The sequence below is a fragment of the Girardinichthys multiradiatus genome, chromosome 13, assembly GCF_021462225.1.
Source record: "Girardinichthys multiradiatus isolate DD_20200921_A chromosome 13, DD_fGirMul_XY1, whole genome shotgun sequence".
NCBI classification, from domain to species: Eukaryota; Metazoa; Chordata; class Actinopteri; order Cyprinodontiformes; family Goodeidae; genus Girardinichthys; species Girardinichthys multiradiatus.
Genome location: NC_061806.1, coordinates 20,536,565 through 20,556,094, shown reverse-complemented (window position 1 = coordinate 20,556,094; position 19,530 = coordinate 20,536,565). Strand labels below are relative to the sequence as shown.

General features: G+C 41.1%; 1 protein-coding gene across 1 annotated transcript; it reads left to right on the top strand.

The window, feature by feature from the left end:
- Window positions 1–2,358: 2,358 nt before the first annotated feature.
- Window positions 2,359–7,100, top strand: polr1f (RNA polymerase I subunit F). The gene is made up of 4 exons (XM_047382841.1): window positions 2,359–2,672; window positions 4,070–4,211; window positions 4,571–4,779; window positions 6,186–7,100. The coding sequence occupies exons 1-4, from the start codon at window positions 2,383–2,385 to the stop codon at window positions 6,661–6,663; spliced, it is 1,119 nt and encodes a 372-aa protein (XP_047238797.1). The 5' UTR covers window positions 2,359–2,382; the 3' UTR covers window positions 6,664–7,100.
- The last annotated feature ends 12,430 nt before the right edge of the window (window positions 7,101–19,530 follow it).

Here is a 19,530-nt window from a genome sequence, read left to right as displayed (position 1 = left end):
TACAGACTGGCTTTGACTAATTAATCTAATTATGCTGACTACTCACAGTAGATTTGTTTTTTATTTTGAAAATAAAATACAAATTAAGGTCCAATACAAACTGTGTAGTGGTGGTTTCTTGCAGGACCAAAATGCAAACAGGAGCTTGAGAGCCGGATAGTTATGCTTCGCATCACTTTCAAAATTTTATCTGTTTCTTGTCCTAATACGCACCTTGTTAGAAAATTTTATCCAGATCTGTTAATAGCTTTTTGAAGATATTTTGCAAAAAGACTGTCAAAAACACCAACACCAACAAAAACACAAGCTAAATGACAGAGGTAACAACACCTGAACTGGATATTGACACTGAGTAAACATTGTTTAAAATACAGTGTGAGCCAAATGGAATCTTTATTTATCTTCATTCATATGTGAAAACACAAAAGGCAGCCTCTTCTGATGCCTTTGAGGGATTTGGATGGATTTAGAATCAAATCAAGACCGAGATACATATACTAGTCAAACCCAGAGTAAAATATTCCACACTGGTCACTGATTAACACAGTTGGGGCTGGTAAACATTTTCTCTATTTGTGAAAAAAATAATTGCCATACTTTCTTGGGGTTTTTTTGTTTTTCAAAAACATATTGCTAAAATCCTCTCTCATTCTTGTGAATCCCATCCAGCTCTAATGAAGTGGATGTACTTTTACATCAGTAATGTACAGCACCTTGCAAACCATTCAGATCCCTTGAACCTTTTCACATTTTGTCATGCTGCAACCAATATCTTCTATGTATTTTATTGGGATTTGGAAATGAATAGTGAAAGGGAAACACTGTTTTCAATTTTTGATGGGCAAAAAATCTTATGTGTGGCAAGCATTTGTATTCAATCCCCTTTAGTCTGATGCCTCTAAATGAAACCCGGTGCATTGAAGTTAGTGATTGCAACATTTCAAAATGTTAAAGGGGTTTGAATGCTTTCTCAAATAACTATATAGTAAATACCGTAAGTATTTATTTTGAAGAACATGAAGTATCAACCAAAAGACCCACTTGGAAAAGTAAATTTCCTGCATGTCTGACTTTGGCCCTTTTCATGCCTTTCACACAAAATATAAATCAAATAAAGTAAATTTGATTTATAGCTCCTCTAAAACCGGCCTGGAGGAATTGTGGGTAAGTGTAAGTGTGTGTGTGTGTGCGTGTGCGTGTGCGTGTGCGTGTGTGTGTGTGTGTGTGTGTGTGTGTGTGTGCGTGCGTGCGTGTGTGTGTGTGTGTGTGTGCATACAGTTATTCCTGTTAACTGCGTCCCTAAGCAGCAGCAGGTGCTGGGGTCTCTTGCTTTTTCGGAAATCACGTCACCATTCATCACTGTGAGAACAGACAGAAGCTGGGCCATCGTGCACCAGATCTGCAGTCAGTATGTGTGACAAAGAGAGAAACGCTGAATCATGTGACTTCCTGCGATGCTGCCCTGTCAGAAAACCGTAACACTAGATCTGCGTCGGGATGTTTGTTCAACTCATGAGTCTGTATGCGTCTCGATGTAAGCAAGCATGCAAGGGTGCACTAGTTGCACTATCTGACACCCCAGGTCACCCTAATGATCTTAATGTGAAGAGGACACAGAATCAATGAGCATCCAATCCAGGCTTACAAAAGTTGAAGATTACATAATGAAGGACTTGATATAACTGCCCTTTCAGTTTCTTTAGTGTTTGCGTCAGGATTTGAGCATAGAAGAAATACCCACACACCATATAAATTATTTTAATCAATAACATGACAAAGACAACTTCGAAAGGCCTAAAAACATTTTGTTGTTAATGAACATCATCAGAAAGTAGGTATTTCGTAGGATTTTTAGTGGGCTTTTGGAATGTGAGATCATTTTTTTATGCAATTTTTCCATCCTGATCCATCTTCTGAAATCTGTGGTGTGCATATGTATCCAGCCCTCCTGAACTAATACTTTGTAGAAGTATCAGCTTTTCACGAGATTAAAAATTCTGCCCTTTTTTCCAAAGTAAGAAAATGTTTGTTCATACATTTCAGGCATACCATGGTAAAGCTTTGCCAGGGCGGTTTGCTGCACAAAACAATATCTCAAGATAGTATACTAATTGTGTGACTGACCTATTAAATCAGGACTGCATCTGGCATCAAACTAGACAGGCCATGTTGATGAAATGGGAGCCTGTATTTGCATGACATTCAACTATTTGGATTATTCGAAGTTTGTTTGTTTGTTTTTTATCTTGAACTTTTTGTTTTCAGTTTCTCACGCTGTAGTTCCACATCCTGACCGGCAGGGGGCAACCCGCAAATAAACAATTTGAATGAAGAAATTTTGTTGGCGGAAATTCTCACTTGTTTGTCTTCCTGTCTTGTAGCATGGCGAACTTGGAGCATGCTGAAGACGACCAAAGCCACGTGAAAATGCCCGGTGAACTCCCCGCTGCTGGCTCGCCAGTCAAACCGGGTCAGGAGTCCTGTGCTCCGGGTGGAACCGCGGGCGCTATCCCCTCATTCGCGGCCGCCTCGGAGCTGCTGTCGGCTCCGTACTCGTGCCTGGTCCTGAACAACCACCGGAGGCACATAGCACTGCCACCCGTCTATCTGAACAAGAAAAGGACGGGGATAAAGGAGGAGCTGGACGCCGAGCTACTCAAGTTCTCCCACAGGTACCCTGGTCTTTGTGGTCCAGCTGTTTTTGGATTTTATTTTTATTTTTGGTGAAGATCAGTCCGCTGTTTTTCATTCCAGCCGTAAATAAACGTATCTATCCCTAGTTGGAGATAAATCCTCCAGGGCTCTATCTGAAGGGTATTGATGCACATTATCTATATAAAACTTGAGAATGATTATCCAGATTCATTCCTGTTCATGGGTATTTATATTTATAAATATTTATATTAATACAACTCGGGAGTTCTTTTTTTCAAATTACCAAGATGTTGTTTTTCAAGATTTCAGTTATTTGAATGATTAGAACATTGCATCAGACCAATGCAGAAGGGGGATCTGTATCACATAAACCAAAAGTCATGAACTACACAATGATGGGTGACACTACTGACTTGACAGTTGTCCACCAGACAGTCATCAACACTGCACAAGCAAGGTAAGCCACAGAAAGTGATTGCTAAAACAGTTGGCTGTTCACAGGGTGCTGTATCCAAGCACATGAATAGAAAGTTGGGTGGAAGGAAAAAGTTCAATAGGAAAAGGTTTACAAGCTACAGAGATAACTGCATCCCTGAGAGTATTCTGAGGCACATGTAAATTGTCGGCTGGACAATCAAAGTCAGCAGTTCGTTGATTGTGTAGGCCATAACATGACATTTCTGATTAAAAGCCCCTTCTCCATTGTTCCTGTGCAATGTTCAAAGTTTCTGAGGAAGTGATTTTACACTAGCTTTAAGCCGCAACCATCAAAATTATTATAAATAAATACTTGAAATATATCACACTGTATGTAATGAATCTATAAACTAGTGTCCCCTTTTTGAATTAATTTACAGAAATAAATTAACTTTTCAATGATATTCTAATTTATTGAGCTGCACCTCAAAAGGTATATCTGAAGTTAAAGTCCCTTAACAAACTGGCTAATCTTAAACGTAATCTTCAGCATATCAGTGGTGGACTGAAATATCAGTCCTACATGTTGGAAATTAACTACAGTGAAAGTAACTGAATGTGTCCACCTTGTGGCTATATTTGCAGAAAGCAACACATCACCCCCAAATATAGTGTCGGCTCCTATTAGACTGTACCTAAATAGGATAAAGTAACCAATTTAAATCAAAAGGGTACAGTGTTAATAAGATGTAACAAAGAAGGTTAAAAAAAAATATTCAAAGTCAGGAAACTGAAGCAAAAATCCTTGAGATTTTATTTGTATAAAATGCTTGTTATTAATATTGGAAATCATTGTTTAATAAGTTTTCTGCTAATTTACTGAAACCCTTGACTCAATTCAAGATGAAGTCGATGTAACGCAGCAAACTGTTGGTGTTCTGTCCGGTAATCGAACTGCTTTATTAACACAGTTTGTCGTCATATGCGTCTCTTACAGTCTGCATGGAGTTCCTTTAGCGTATGACAACATCAGGATCGCTACCCAGCATGGCGACATTTACGACGACAGCGGCTACGTCCACATGGACATTGAGGCCAACTTTATTGTGTTCCAGCCCAAAAAGGGACAGAAACTCCTGGTAAGGTGGATGTCAATTTCCTGAAAATCTGTCATTCAGCTAACAGTGGCTTGCAGCCTTTCTTCCATAACGCTATGTGTCTTAGTTGTGAGATATTAGACTAACTGGATTTAAGCAAAAAGAAACATCAACCTGTCTGAAAACAACAGTTTTCTTCTAACTGATCAGCCAGAAATTAAAAAGCACTTTGTTACAACAGTAATTTGATTGCTCTGCCTAAGTCTGTTTAAAGGATGTTTTAGTGAATGTGCGCCATAAATAAAGTGAAACTACATGTTTCTTCATGCAGCCTTTCCTCAGCAACGCATTGTAGATGTGTTCTAATTGCATGACAGAGAAACTCTTCTTTATTTGCCCAGGGTAAGGTAAATAAACTGGGAGTAAGCCACGTGGGCTGCCTCGTACACAACTGCTTCAACGCCAGCATCCCCAAACCAAATCTTGTCTCCGCGGAAACCTGGAGGGACGCCGGGCCGAGGATCGGAACAGAGCTGGAGTTCAAGGTGACCGCGCTGGATGCGGACGCTGCGGGGGTGCTGCTAATCAGGGGACAACTCGACAGGACCAGGTACGGGAGTGAGCTGGTGTGCTGGTCAGGCTTTAATGCAAACCTAATCTGGGTGGGTGTTCTTGGCACAGTTCTGAACCTCGATCGATGCAACACTCAAGTTTAAAGAAACGCATCTACCTGTGGTGAAAAGAGAGCTGATCCAAAAGGCAAAGCTCCTGATTTACCGGTTGGTCTACATTCCTACCCTCAACCTATGGGCATGAAGTTTGGGTCATGACTGAAAGAAAGAGATCCCGGATGCAAGCGGTTGAAATGAGCTTCCTCCTTAGGGTGGTCAGCCACTCACTTAGAGAAAGGGCTCGGCCATTCAGGACCAGCTCGGAGTAGAGCCACTGCTCCTCCACATCGAGAGGAAAAAGTTGAGGTGGCTCGGGCATCTGTTTTGGATACCCCCTGGATGCCTCCTTCGAGAGGTGTTCCAGGCACATCCTACCGAGAAGGGGCCCCGGGGACCACCCAGGACACGCTGGAGGGACTATGTCTCCCAGATGATCTGGGAACACCTTGGGCTTCCCCTAGAGGAGCTGGAGGTGGTGTCTGGGGAGAGAGAAGTCTGGGTGCCTCTGCCTAGATTGCTGCCCCTGCAACCCGGTCCCAGATAAACGGAAGACAAAGGGACGAGGGATAACATCTACCTTGTAAATGTTACTTTCAATAAAAATCAGAGGATTGGGGGTTAAAGTCAAGTTTCATTCATCGTAAGAAATGGTTCATAATTTCATAACACTGAGAAGAGAAAATTTGTGCTAATCAATTAAACTGTGATGGACTGGCGACCTGTCCAGGGTGTACCCTGCCTCTCGCCCATAGACTGCTGGGGATAGGCACCAGCTCCCCCGCGACCCACTATGGAATAAGCGGTAGAAAATGACTGACTGACTGACAATTAAACTGTCAACAATTTTTTTGATTAATAATCAAATAGCAAAAGGTGCCTAATAGATGTTTCACACAGTTTGAACCAGGTGAAGCTGAAGCTATGCTTCCTGAGGAGTTCTGGATAGAACATATTTACAGACAAAGAAGGTTTTTCATCTTTAGTGTAAAATGTATATATTTTTTGTACAATTTCGGCCTAATTACTGCTCTGAGTTGTTCTTTCAACATAGGGCACGTTTTAGTGTCTGTATACTCCAGCTAATGATTATTCAATTACTAAATTAGTTGACGCATTATCAGGAAGATCTTTAATCTCGACCGATGCTCACGATTATGGTGGAAGTCTTAGTCGCATTTACAGATGACATAATCTGTCTCATAAGAATATAGGTAAATAAGAGAAGGTTTTTTTTTTTTTTTTGTAATCTTCAAATTAGCCTTTTGTGCCATATTCTGGAGGTTTGGCCCTCCAGTGTGTTGTTACACTCTCAAATGACTTGTGTTTTCATTTTTGTGCCTCACAGGGTGCAGGAACTGATGGCTATGAGTGAGTCAGGCGTTCCTGCTGGCCAGCAAGAACCAAAGGAAGCAGCGCCAGCCCCTGAACCACAGGAAGCGGAACCGGTCCCAGAGCCGAACCATGACGGCACACCCAAGAAGAAGAAGAAAAAGAAAAAGGAGAAGGAGAGAATCAAAGAGGAGGAGACAGAGGAAGATATAAAAAGGATACCACCGGGTCAGCTGCACTGCCTCTCAGCACCAGCTCTGAATGGATTTACAGAGGAGACAGACACTGGGATCGCTCCAGAGAAAAAGAAGAAAAAGAAAAAGGAGAAACATGTGAAAGAAGAGCAGGAGCAGGTGGAGGTCTCTGCTATGGAGAACCAAAGGAGCTTTAGTGACAAATCGAGCAAGAAGAGGAAACTTGAAAGCAGGACTGATGCACCATCAGCTGACAATCTAACACTTAAAAAATCCAAGAAGAGAAAATGCAACGTTTAGGAGCTCACCTGAAGTAGTAAATTGCAGTCTCCTGAGGTGCCTTTTAATGTGAACTCATTTGCTGGAACAACTTTCAACCAGTTAAATTAAGTAAATAAGACGTCTTGCAAAATAAAATCATCACTGGCGTCTTGACTAAGTGAAATGTAGTTCCAGTACACTGCCTGATGGTGGAGCAAAACCACCACAGATGAACACAATGCCAACCAAAAATCAGGGGGTGAAAACTCAAATCTGACATGAAATCAACTCATTTTCCTTGTGTGCCTTTGTAGGGTTTCCTCCTTACAAACAGTCTGTTTTGATAAAAGCTTGATCGTCCTCATAATGCATCCAGCACAGTAACAGAGAAGTTTTAGTGAGCGCATTTTTTCTAGAGTGTTTTATCTACTTTGAGAACTGCAGAAACTGAAAATAAATATCTGATTCTCATCCCACACGTGTCTCATGTACTCTTGTTAGCAGGATTATTTAGCTTGTGGATGGGTTTGGGTAAAAATAAAATTTCAGTCATGTCTGGTTAGATCAGGCACCTCATTCAGAAATCTACACCTACAGCCTTTATGCCTAGCACCTCAAATGCTTCTTTTTCCTTGTAAAATGTTTTTTGCTTTTTGCTGAGCTGCGGATGTTTGTTGATGAAGTGTCGACAGACGGCACTAAAGATCCCTGTGTTTTCTTTGCTCTGCCTCCACACACTCCCGGATCCCCCTGCCTTTCAGTGCGAAGCCTAATTAGCTGTTAGGTGCTAAGAGTTAGGGAGCTTATCGGAAGCTGCCTAAAAGAGGAAAGATAAGGAGCTTCAATTAAGTCAGCTTATCTTCTGTTATCACACATGACGGTGGATTTCTGTGAAAAGCTTCAGGTGGGACTTTTTTTATTTAACCTTTAGATTACATTTTTATTTTCAGAGTTTAGAGATTGGATATATTTTGTACCCTAGTCTTAAGGGTGTTAGTTTTCCCCTCCTGTCACAACTAATTCTTTAACCAAATAAGTAGCAATGGCTGCTCTGCAAAAACACCATCACCTTTTTATAAGGTATCAATAAACAGGTTATATGTTTATATACTGTCTAGGCTGCCTTTTTATGGAAAACAAAATAACAGGGTGGAGTTAAAGGTGACCTTTCTCACCACTTCCCAGCTTTAACCCTGTCTCAAAGGTTTTATACCTCCTAAACTTTGTCACATTAAAGCCACAAGCTCTAATGTATGTTATTTAGGATTTAACATGCTAAACTGAAACAAAGCAGTACATAATTGCGAAGTAGAATGAAAACGATGCATAGACTATAGCATTTTCTTTACAAATCAAATTCTAATAAGTGTTGGGTGCAGTGATATTTAGCGTATAATAAATACTACTTTTTTTTTTTTTTTTTCTTTTAGGCTTGCCACATATCAGATGTAGATCTGGACTTTGTCTGGGCCACTCTAACGTAAATATGCTTTGATCTAAACCACTCCTTCGTAGCTAAGGCTTTAGGTTTAGGGTTGTCCTGGTGAAAAGTGAACCTTTTTCCATCTAGTCTTCAACCTTTTAACGGTTTGCCACTGCATACATGCATGCACAATAAATCTTTGCACTGAGAATCTTTTTCAGGGCAAAGCAATAAGATTATTCTTGACCACACGGTTGAATTCCTTCCATGTTTGTCATATCAGTGACAGTTTGCGGTGTGGGTGACGGGAGGAAGAGGTGTACGTATAGTCAGATTTTGTGGGTCCTGGAGTCAGCCAAATCACATTTTCCTTTGCTGCCTTGCCAGCAATGTGACATGGAAACAGGTATCAACTGATGGTCTTGTTTTTTCAATATAAATGTCTCACTTGCTGCCTGCTTCTCTCCCTCAGAGTCATCTCTCATCAGAAGGTCAATGATCCTAGTTTTTCTTCACATCTTTCTGCTCTGAAACAGCCTTATTTCAAGTTGCTGCCTGCTTCCTCAACTCTAAAGATCTGATCCAAGGTCTCTTGCACTATAAACCCATAACCACCATAACCCCAGCCCCTGAAATGGCAGCCCAGGTGCCTTTATGATCTTGTTGTAGGGTAGAGGTCATAAGATCTGTGGGTCATGGGAAACGTGCGATCATTTCTATGCAGTTTTACTCTTCCTGTCTTTCAAGATTCCCCCATGGTCCTTCAAAGACTAGCATGTACCTTTCTCTGCAGGAACCAGGAAAAATTAGGTGAAAACTAAAACTTTCCCTAAAAGCACCATCATCCTTGGTTTGACTCTCACATCTGAATATAAAATCCATTTCAAAAGATACAGGTCAAATTTGACCTGCCTCAGTACAATAAAATATTTAGTTCCTGCACAAAATTCATCACCTTTCACATTGAAATTATGATTGTAAAAGGTATTTTTACAGCTGTCAAATGTCAAAACTGGTCAAATTTGATCCAAATGGCATCTAAGGGTTAAAACCAAATTGAGAAATACTGAACAAGTGTTTGTTTTCTAAAGGATCCCTGGAGAAAAATATATTTCTATAGATTTCTATAACCATGTCCTTTAAAGGGTGAGAACAAATGTTGGGATGTTTGGCCAGAAAACACATGAATAGATTCTGTGAAAACAAATCCAGCACTTAAGCCCAAAAATACAAAACCTGTCAAACTGTCAAGCAAGGTAAAGAAGATCCGATGACAGGGGATTATTTTCCCACCACAGAACCTGGGTATGTTACAGTCATTGAGTCAATGAGAAATTCATCTCTATGCCATAGTATGTGAGGGTCTGACAGCTGAGGCTTGGGTCATGGAAAGGGATATTGATCTACAGCAGAGTGACTAAAAGGGAAAGAATTAAAGTGTTGCAGTAGCATAAAGGCAAGAGCTCTACCCGATGAGACTGGTGTACAGAAGAGTGGGCCAAAAGTTCTGCCAGAACAATCTGAGACGATGGTGAGATCATAGAGAAGACCAATGCCTGTTTGACAAGCCCCTAAATTATATTTTCTTTTCTATTTTTCCACACACTGCTTCTGGGCATTACATTTTGTTTAAATATTGAAAACAATTATATTAAATGCTTTTATCTCACACTACAGTATGTCGTGTGTGGTAAAGCCTTTCATTTTACATTTTAAAATGGCTTTGCTTTCAGAGAGAGATTCCCAAGAACACCCTAAACATTTTGAACAAGGCAGGCCAGACCTGTTGTCATTTCATACTACCTCAAACCACCAAACTCTACAATAGTTAATACAAACAATTAAAAAAATTGTAATTGTATTTAACTGAACAAATTTTACTCCTGTGCACATTCCAAATTCTTGCCACCCCTCTTGAACCTTTTCACAGTTTGCCATGTTACAGCCACAAACCTTTTTGAAGTTTGTATGCGGATTTTTATTTGATAGACGGTTACAATGAGCCGCTGTTACACTTATATTTCAGATCCCTAATTCTTTATGTTAGTGAAAAAATAGCAGTTAAATAACAATGCAGCAACTGGGTTTTCAATTGGTTTATTTTGTTTACCTGGAATGTGTGAGTGGGTGTGTCTTCCTTTGAGTTAGAAGACGTCATCTTGGCATTCCCTCGGTAAAAAGGTGAAAAGACAATACTCGTTACCTTTAACTTATTAACATTTAATAGATTGCATTTGTGTTATTGCAGTTAAAACAAACTGTTTGAAGAAACTAAAATATGAAAGTTTGTCATCTCCTCGTCAAACCTTCCCTCTGCCATTTTGAACCTCCCAGCGGGTTTGCACAGATAAAACAATACCCAGACATTTGTGTATAATCTATTTGTTCTAATATAATGCAATAACAGGACATGGACTAAACGGGGTGAGGTGGGGGGGTTTATATGTGGATTTTGGAACAATAATTCGGACAAAATAAAACAAATTTCAGTTTGTTAAGGTTGGAAATGATGTATTATTTTGCTTGCTCCTAATTTAATTTTTATTTCTTCCAATTTAAATCCATTGGTATTTAGGCAGTCTGTCCTTCATTGTCATGCTGGTGGTTGATTCATTTTTTGGTTTGGTGTAACATTGTTGGTCTGAAAATGAAAGAAGCTTCCAGTACCATTTTGCTCCCTCGTTCATAGCGGTTTGGCCAGTATGACAAGCATGTAACAGACCAATGCAACATAATGCATCACTAAGAAGAGGAAGCAAAATGAAACATGTTTTTGTTCAGTATAAATGCAGCTGTTCTGTGAAGGTCTCGGAGGTTTGTCAGAGAACATAGAAAAAAACTGAGCAAACAGAATTATAAGGACCAAGGAACACAGCAGACAGGTTAGGAAGAAAGTTGTGGAAAAGTTTAAAGCAGGGTTAGGTTATAAAACAATATTTAAGGCTTTGAACATCTGCAAGAACCTTTTAAATCTATCATCCAAAAAAAAAAAAAAGAGTATGCCACAACTGCAAACCTACCAAGACATGGTTGTTTAACTATACAGGCCCGGGCCAGCAGTGTATTAATCAGAGAAGGAGCCAATAGGCCCATGATATGGAGCAGTTTTCAACAAATCATGTTCAGGACACAGGAGTCATGTAGTTTGGTGTGTCCTGAAGAAGGTGCTGAACCTTTTGGCCTACATGCAAAATACTGTTGCGTGGCAGAAAACTAACACTGCAAATCACTCTGAAAACACCATCTCCACTCTGACCCTGAGTTTTGGCAATTTCATGGATGCTTTTCTTGAGTGGATGGGGGGATGATAGTCAGGGTTAATGGGAAGATGAATAAGGCTAAATACAGGGCAGTGAAAGAAACACTTTAAGAAGCAAGGAAAGACTTGGAACAGGGGCAGAGACCCTAAAGATACACCCACAGTTACAATGGAAGCCAAAAGTTGTGAGTACTTGGGGGCTTTTTTTCCCAACAAAACATGCTAATTCATTCCTTTTTAGCTTCTCAGCAATATATTTAACATGCAATATTTTTATGAAACAAAGTAGAAAAAACAAATTATTGTAGGTGCCAAAATAAGGACGTATAACTTACTAAAAGAAAGGTGCACAATTTCCTACGTTTTGGGTCAAATGTTTTCTATTTTGTTGGACTAGGACATTTTTTTAATCCATTCCTAGCAACAAAAATAAGAACTTTTTACGAATACTTTGCTGTTTTTAGTCAGGTTTAATGCATGGGTTTGCCCAAGTCTGTTTTTGAGAAAAGTGGCTGCATGTCTGTGGCCTTACATACTATGAAATGAAAGCAAAGTAACATGGCTAATAAAAGAGCAATATCATTTTCTATTTAAAAATATATAAATTTGTCATTGAAAATCTCAGCCTAAAAATTTGCAGCATCAGCTCTATTTGTTGTGTTATTCTTGAACTGCAGTCAGGAGCCACACAAATTATTCCAAGGGCTGCAAATGGCCCCAGAGCTGCACTTTGGACACACTGGTTAAGATCAAAGTATATTCAAATGTTGGATTGTCCTAGTCAAAGTCCAGACTAAATTCAAGTAGAATATGTGGCAAGATTTGAAAATTGCTTTTCACAGATGCTCTCTGTTTTGCAAAGAAAAACTGGCAAAATGGCAAGTCTGTATCATCCATGTATTATTTCCTTACACCTCACAGCTAATCATTACAAAATTTAAATAATACATTAATGTTTGTGGCTGTAATGTAAAAAAATATGTGGTGCATGAAATTTTGTAAAGTCAAATGAACTGTTCTTATTTTATACCTTGTTTTTAACATAGCTAATCTAACTCCACTGCATCCTCTCAATAATCACACAATAACATCATGTAGAAGGTTTACATTGTCTTGAGCCAGATGTTTTCATGTTGTCCTGAGCCTCTGTTTATTGCTTCCCAACTAATCCAGCCCCATGAGGTAACAGGAATATAGATGTTGAGGTTGGCATCAATCTAACTGCTTCAGCAAAGGCTAAATATGAACACAAATCAAACGTTAATGAAGATTTATCACAATCTGAAAAAGGCATCAGCCAGAAGTCATAAAGCTGTTTTAAGGGAGACTTACTGAGGGTGTGGTATTTGTTCAGTTAAAGCCTTTTTGATGATTCACAGATCATCTGATTGTCAGAAATAGCTCTCAGTGTGTCCTGACTGAATTCAGACTGTGCAAAACAAAATGAAATTACATGTAAATCTTTGTGGATTTCTTTATTGGAACATTTAAGAGATATTTCACTCTAATTTGTCCCTTCATGACCTCCCTTTGGTGTTATCACTCTCATTTATCCAACCCCAACTTGCAGCCTGCCCCCTTTCCTGCACCTGTACCTCCTCCCTCAATGCTCTCCCATTTATCTTGTCATCCCTTCTATCACTCCCTCACACTGACTGCCCTTCTTCTCTCCTGCCCTGCTTTTTCTCTCTCCTCCTTTGTCTCCTCCTCCAGCTTGTCTCCCTGATTTATAGGAGGCAGTGTGCAGTTCACACACATTCCACGTCTGACACCCAATGCCCCCCCCCCCCCCAATCCACTCTTATATCTGTGCATGACCATTTATCTTTGTGATCCTCTGATGAAGAGAAGAAGAAGAAGAAAGAGGGTCAGAGAAATGAGACGATAGCAGGGGTGTTTGGTTGAGGCCTGATAGGAGCAGTATCTGGTGTGTGTCTGTGAGTGAGTTGTAATATGTGTATGTAGTTTGGTTGTGAGTCTCTATCTCCTGTGTCAAAGTTTCCAGGCCTGGCAGCAGCTCGTACTTGGAAGACACCGTGGACTCTTTATGGAGAACATACGGCTGCCTGACGCAATTCTCCAGGTTAAGGACTCACACGTACAACTACCCACGGCGCACATTTACTGGCTCAGTAACTTATTCACTCATGCAGACACATCCACAGCCCGCAATCCACAAATCCCCAGCCTTACACACCCATGATGGCCAAGCCTAATTAGTTATGTGGTCAGTGCGCCGCTCTGTCCCAGAGCCCCAAATGGCAGCAGGTCATAAAACCTTAAGTGTTCCACCAGTCAGAGTCATGCAACCGTTGTCACATATCCTCTTAACGTGGCTCGGGTGAAGCTCTTTTCTATCAAAGTGTCATGGCATCTAGCATCTGTGAAATCTTGTGAAGGCATTTTAGAAAGATTCTGCTATGCATTCCTACTTCTTTTTTATTAATGTCAGACTCACACAGTGTCACAGAGATCATTGTCTGCAAATGCACCTTCTACTTGGTTTGATAGGTGGAGTGTTCACATTGCAGCATTTTACAGTCCTGCTCCTGCTAGCCCAGGCAAAGACAGATCTGGTATACTCTTTAATTCCAGTGTTTCATACCCCCTACAACTATTTCATATTTTGAGATGTAACAACCATAAACTTCAGTATATTGCATTTGGATTTTATTTTTAGACTGTTTCAACAATTTTCTTTTTTTTTTTGCCTATAAAAATCTGAAAGGTGTGAAATTGCTGTTGAGATTTTGTAGGGGGTTGACTCTACCAGTTTTGCACATCTAGATACTCATACACTCACACTGAAAATATTTTAAGCTCAGATTGCACGTCAGTTTTCAAACTTCGAGACAAGGTCTGGACCATTGTAGCTATTGCTTCTGGAAGGTAAACCTGAGCCCCAGTCTCAAGTCCAGCTTCTAATAGGTTTATTTCTTATTTTGTCACAAGGGACCTTTATTGACAGTTATCAGACAGCAAATAGGCAGAGAGAGAAAGGGAGAAGACAGCAGCAAAGGTCTTAGAGTGGAGAATTGAATGTAGGACTGCTGCGTCGAAGACTATAGCCTCTGTGTATGGAGGTGTTCGCTCTACTGCACCATAACAGGTTTGCTTCTTGGATTTTTCCTGTATAAGCTCCAGCCATTATGTTCTCAACTGTGACCAGCTTCTCTGTCCCTGGTAAAAAACATTCCCATTGCATATTGTAGCCCCCACTACATGTCACTAGACTGCTTATGGCTTATTTTCAACAGTCACTTTCTTCTTGCCACTCTCCATAAAGGCCAGATTTATACAATGCCTGACTAATAGTTGTAGTGTCATCTGAGTCTCCCACCTGAGCTATGAATCTCTGGAGCTCCACCAGAGTTACCATGGTCCTTTTGACTGCTTCTCTGATTAACATTCTCTTTGCTCTACCTGTCCATTTAGGCAGGTGGTCATGTCTTGGTGGGTTTGGCAGTTGTGCCACACTCATACTGCTTTTTAACTTCTCCACATCTTTATCCCTGACTTCTCTGCTGTGTTCCTTGATCCTCAAAATGCAGTTTGTTCACTAATGTTCTCCAACAAACAATTGTAGTGGACTGAGATTCAATTACACAGAAGCAGATTTAAGTTACTTTTGAATTGTTTGCACTGGTTTTTATTTGGGTATATAGGACCTACACTACAATGGAACTACAGTGTGCTGCAGAATGTGGCAAATGCTGCTTATTTGAATTGCCAGGATTAATATATGTACGGAGTTTCAACAATAATGTATTTTTGCTGTTCTCTCTCTTTTTTTTTGGTAGTTTCTATTATATTTCACAGGAATTTGGAGTATTCCCTTTTGCATTAAACAGACCAAAAACATTAAGTTAGTGATTCTAAATTGCCCTCATTTCCATGGTTTGCGATGGATCAGACAGGAAAATGGGAATAATAATTTTGTCATTTTGATTGTAATAGATCTGACCCACATACAGAGTCACTGGAGACCACTGGCTTTATCTGAGATACATGGAATGTAGGATGAAGACTTGCAGGTAAACGAAGGCAAACCGCAGAGGGACTAATCACAGTCTCAATCTCATAGGGACCGATAAACGAGACGAAAGCTTCCGAGACATGGATTTCAGGGGAATATCAGGTGCTGGCAACCATACTTTCTGTCCAGGCTGGTATTCGGGTGCAGGCCTGCGTCTCCGATCAGCAAAACGCTTGTTCTGATGAACAATGCGATTCAAGGTCTGAATAATAGAGTCCCAGATGGATTTGCAGTGGCGGACATGTTGGTGGACAGATGAAACCGTGATATCTTTTTCATCGGCAGCAAACAGAGGTAACTGATAACCAAGGGAAGCTTCAAAAGGTGAACGTCCAGTAGCTGAAGAAACGTGTTAATTTAATGCATACTCACCAATGAGCACCAATCTGAGGGGTTTGTGGATGTGAGACATCGTAAGGTGGATTCCAGCTGCTGATTCAATCTTTCAGTTTGACCATTAGACTGAGGGTGGTAACCTGAGGTCAATGAAACCTTAGCTCCTAGAGGTAAACAAAACTGTTTCCAAACCTGCGAGATGAACTGTGGGCCTCGGTCGGATAGAATGTTCTGTGGGATCCCATGAAGACAAAAAACATGCTTTGTGAGGAGTTTGGCTGTCTGTAGGGCTGACGGAAGATTCCTGAGGGGAATGAGATGACATGACTTAGAGAAGTGATCCACAATAGTGAGAACTGTTGTCATACCTGAGAAAAGGGGAAGTCCAGTAACAAAATCCAAAGCTATATGAGACCAAGGTCAACTCGGGATGCTGAGGGGTTGGAGAAGACCCGTGGGTGGTTGGTTGCTGGACTTATTCCTAGCACAGGTTACACAAGCCTGAACAAACTCCTTCACATCTTTATGCAGAGAGGGCCACCAAAACCTTCTTTGAACTAGAGCAATAATTCTACTAACACCAGGATTGGCCGAAAATTTAGCTGAGTGTAGCCAATCAATTAGCCGGGAACGTACTCTAGATGGCACATAGATGTGGTTTGGCAGTCCATTGCCAGGGTCAGGTTCCTGTTGTTGAGCCCTGAAAACAGTGCCCTCTATCTCAAACCCGAGTGCTCCAGCCGTCCAACTGGGCGGCAGGATGGGAGCTGGTTCCTTCACAGAATCAGTGGCAAATTGTCTGGAGAGGGCATCCGGCTTAGTGTTCTTAGATCCGGGTCTGAAAGAAATGCAGAAGTCAAAACGAGAGAAAAATAAAGACCACCGAGACTGGCGTGGGTTAAGCCTTTTAGCTGACTGGGGGTAAGCTACGTTCTTATTATCCCTCCAGACTTGGATGGGATGCTCAACCCCCTTGAGCCAGTGGCGCCACTCCTCAAGGGCCAGTTTGATTCCCAGCAGTTCTCTGTCACCCACATCATAGTTTCTCTCAGTGTTACTGAACCTGTGGGAAAAAAAAAGGCACAAGGATGAAGTCTCCCATCTTCTGAGTTTTGTGATAACACTGCCCCGACTTCAATGTCAGAGGCGTCAACCTCCAGGATGAACTGTCTCGAAGAATCCGGATGAACTAAGATGGGGGCCTTGGAGAATGTCTTTGAGGGCTTGGAAAGCTGCTTTGGCTTTGGATGACCAGGAAAATGAGAACTTAGTGCAGTGAGGGGTGCAGCAATGAGACTATAATTCTTAATGAAACGTCTGTAAAAAATTGCAAATCCCAGAAAACGTAATGATTTACGAGAGTTAGGCACCGGCCATTCCAGTACCGCTTTTATCTTCTCTGGATCTGAACATACCTGTCCACCCTCAGGAATGTAGCCCAGAAAAGTGATGGAAGACTGATGAAACTCACAGTTCTCGGCTTTAACAAACAAGTGGTTCTCCAGAAGACGCTGCAGTACTTGGCGTACGTGTCTGCGATACTCCTGCACGTCCTTCGAGTAGATCAAAATGTCATCCAAGTACAAGAAAACAAAAATGTTCAAAAAGTCTCTAAGAACGTCATTGACCAAAGCCTAGAACACAGCAGGAGTATTACATAGTCCAAAGGGCATGACCAAGTATTCAAAATGGCCTAGCGACGTCTTGAAAGCCTTCTTCCACTCATCCCCTGGCGGATCCTGACCAGATGGTAAGCATTACGAAGATCTAACTTAGAGAATATGGTGGCACCATAAATCGGTTCGAAAGCAGAGGAGAAGAGAGGAAGTGGGTACTTATTCTTAATTGTGATCCGATTTAAACCCCTATAATCAGTGCTCGGATGTAAAGAACCGTCCTTCTTCCCTACAAAGAAAAATCCTGCCCCAAGTGGTGAGGAGGAGAGCTGAATAATACCTGCAGACAAAGAGTCATTTATATAGTTCTCCATAGACTTTTGCTCAGGACGGGAGATGTTATAAAGTCTGCTAGTGGGCAGAGGCACACCGGGAAAAAGGTCGATCGCGCAATCATTGGGTCTGTGAGGTGGTAGGGACAGGGCCTTATTTTTACGAAAGACTCCCTTAAGATCATGGTATTCAAGGGGCACATGAGTAAGATCAATTACCTTGTCCTCTTTCTTGGCCTGTTGAGGTTGACTAGGGGAAAAGGCAGACTGGAGACAAGATGAGTGACAATTAGTGGACCAGGATTCAATACGACCCTTAGACCAATCTAAATGCGGATTATGTTCTTGCAACCAGGGGAAACCTAAGACTAATGAGCCTTGAGAAACAGGAAACACAAAAAAAGATGTCTTCTCTCTATGATTGCCTGACAATAAAAGTTCTTCTGGTTTGGTCCGTTGAGTTATTTGCTGTAATCTCTTACCGTCTAGATCTAGAACAGAACGTGGGGAATCAAGTAGTTCAACTTCTATACCCTCCTGATTTACCAACTCTGAATCTATAAAATTTTGTTCGCTGCCAGAATCTCTCATTGCTGATAAGGTCATAGTACGCTGGTTCACTATGATAGTAGCAGGTAAGCTGAATCTGGGGGCTTTACAAATCTGAGCATGGTCCACCAACCCCCCCTTCAAAGCTGATGGACCCTGTCTTTTAATGGCTCGGGGCAGACAGGACATGTTGCTACAAAATGATCTGAGGATCCACAGTAAAAACATTGTTTGGATACTCTTTGTCTCTGTCTCTCCTCAAAGGTTTGACAAGTACATCCCAACAACATGGGCTCAGGTTCAGGAAACGGTTGCTGAGGTGAATACTTAACATAGGGTGGAGGGTTATTCTTCAGCTGAGGTTTGTAATAGGACCTTTCTGCTCTGGCTCTCCTTCTCTCTCTGATTCTGTTATCAACTCTAGTAGTTAAGGAAATAACTTCATCGAAGGTAGGGGGTTCATCAATCATGGCTAACTCATCCTTTAGTGAATCATCTAAAGCGTGCAGAAAGGTAGTTTTCGAAGCTTCATTATTCCAACCCGAGGTAGCTGCTAACGTACGAAATTCAATAGAAAACTCAGTAATGGGTCTGTGACGTTGTTTTAAGGCCCTCAACTTTTGGCCAGCACTAGACTTGTCTAATACAGGGGAAAAGTCCATTTAAACTCATTGACAAAATCTTCAAAAGTACAACCAAATCCTCTACAATCTGGAGACCGGGCCTCAACCCACTGTAAGGTCTTGCCAGTCAATAAATCAATATCAAAAGAAATCTTTATATCATGGGGAATGGAACGGGGGGGGGGTTAATCGGTTGAAAACCAGGGAGCATTGAAGCAAAAACCCCCCACAACCACCTACCTCACCAGAAAACTTCCCACAATTAGGGGAAGTGACATCACGTGAATGAGGTAGCTGTTGGGATACCGGTAATGCAGTAGCGCCACCTACATGTGTGGTGGACTGAGTACCTAAGGTTTGTTGCAACATGGAGGTAATCTGCTCTAGCTGGTGGTTACTCTGACGTTGCTCTGAAAGGGAACGGAGAGAGGAATCATGAAAGTGGATTTGATTAGCATATTCAGAGAGGGTTCTTCGGAGTGCTTCTGCTGGGTCTTGTTGGCCAGAGTGTTCTGTCATTTTGTTTGCAATAGATCTGACCCACATACAAAGAACATTCAGGAGAACAGAATAAGTAAACGATTTCTATTGGGACAATAATAATCAGGAACGTAACGGATGATTCTCCAACTGTATGGGAAGAGGGGAAGAGAACTGGTGAAAACAAGGAACTGAATGATATGAAATAAGAACAGGAAATTAATTTTATCAATAGAGTAGCTTACTAAATAG

Bases quoted from the DNA above. Each gene is read 5' to 3' on its own strand.
- polr1f (XM_047382841.1), top strand. From the start codon at position 2,383: ATGGCGAACTTGGAGCATGCTGAAGACGACCAAAGCCACGTGAAAATG. The intron at 4,212-4,570 runs GTAAGGTGGATG...TTATTTGCCCAG, and splicing joins AAAAGGGACAGAAACTCCTG to GGTAAGGTAAATAAACTGGG. The intron at 4,780-6,185 runs GTACGGGAGTGA...TGTGCCTCACAG, and splicing joins GGACAACTCGACAGGACCAG to GGTGCAGGAACTGATGGCTA.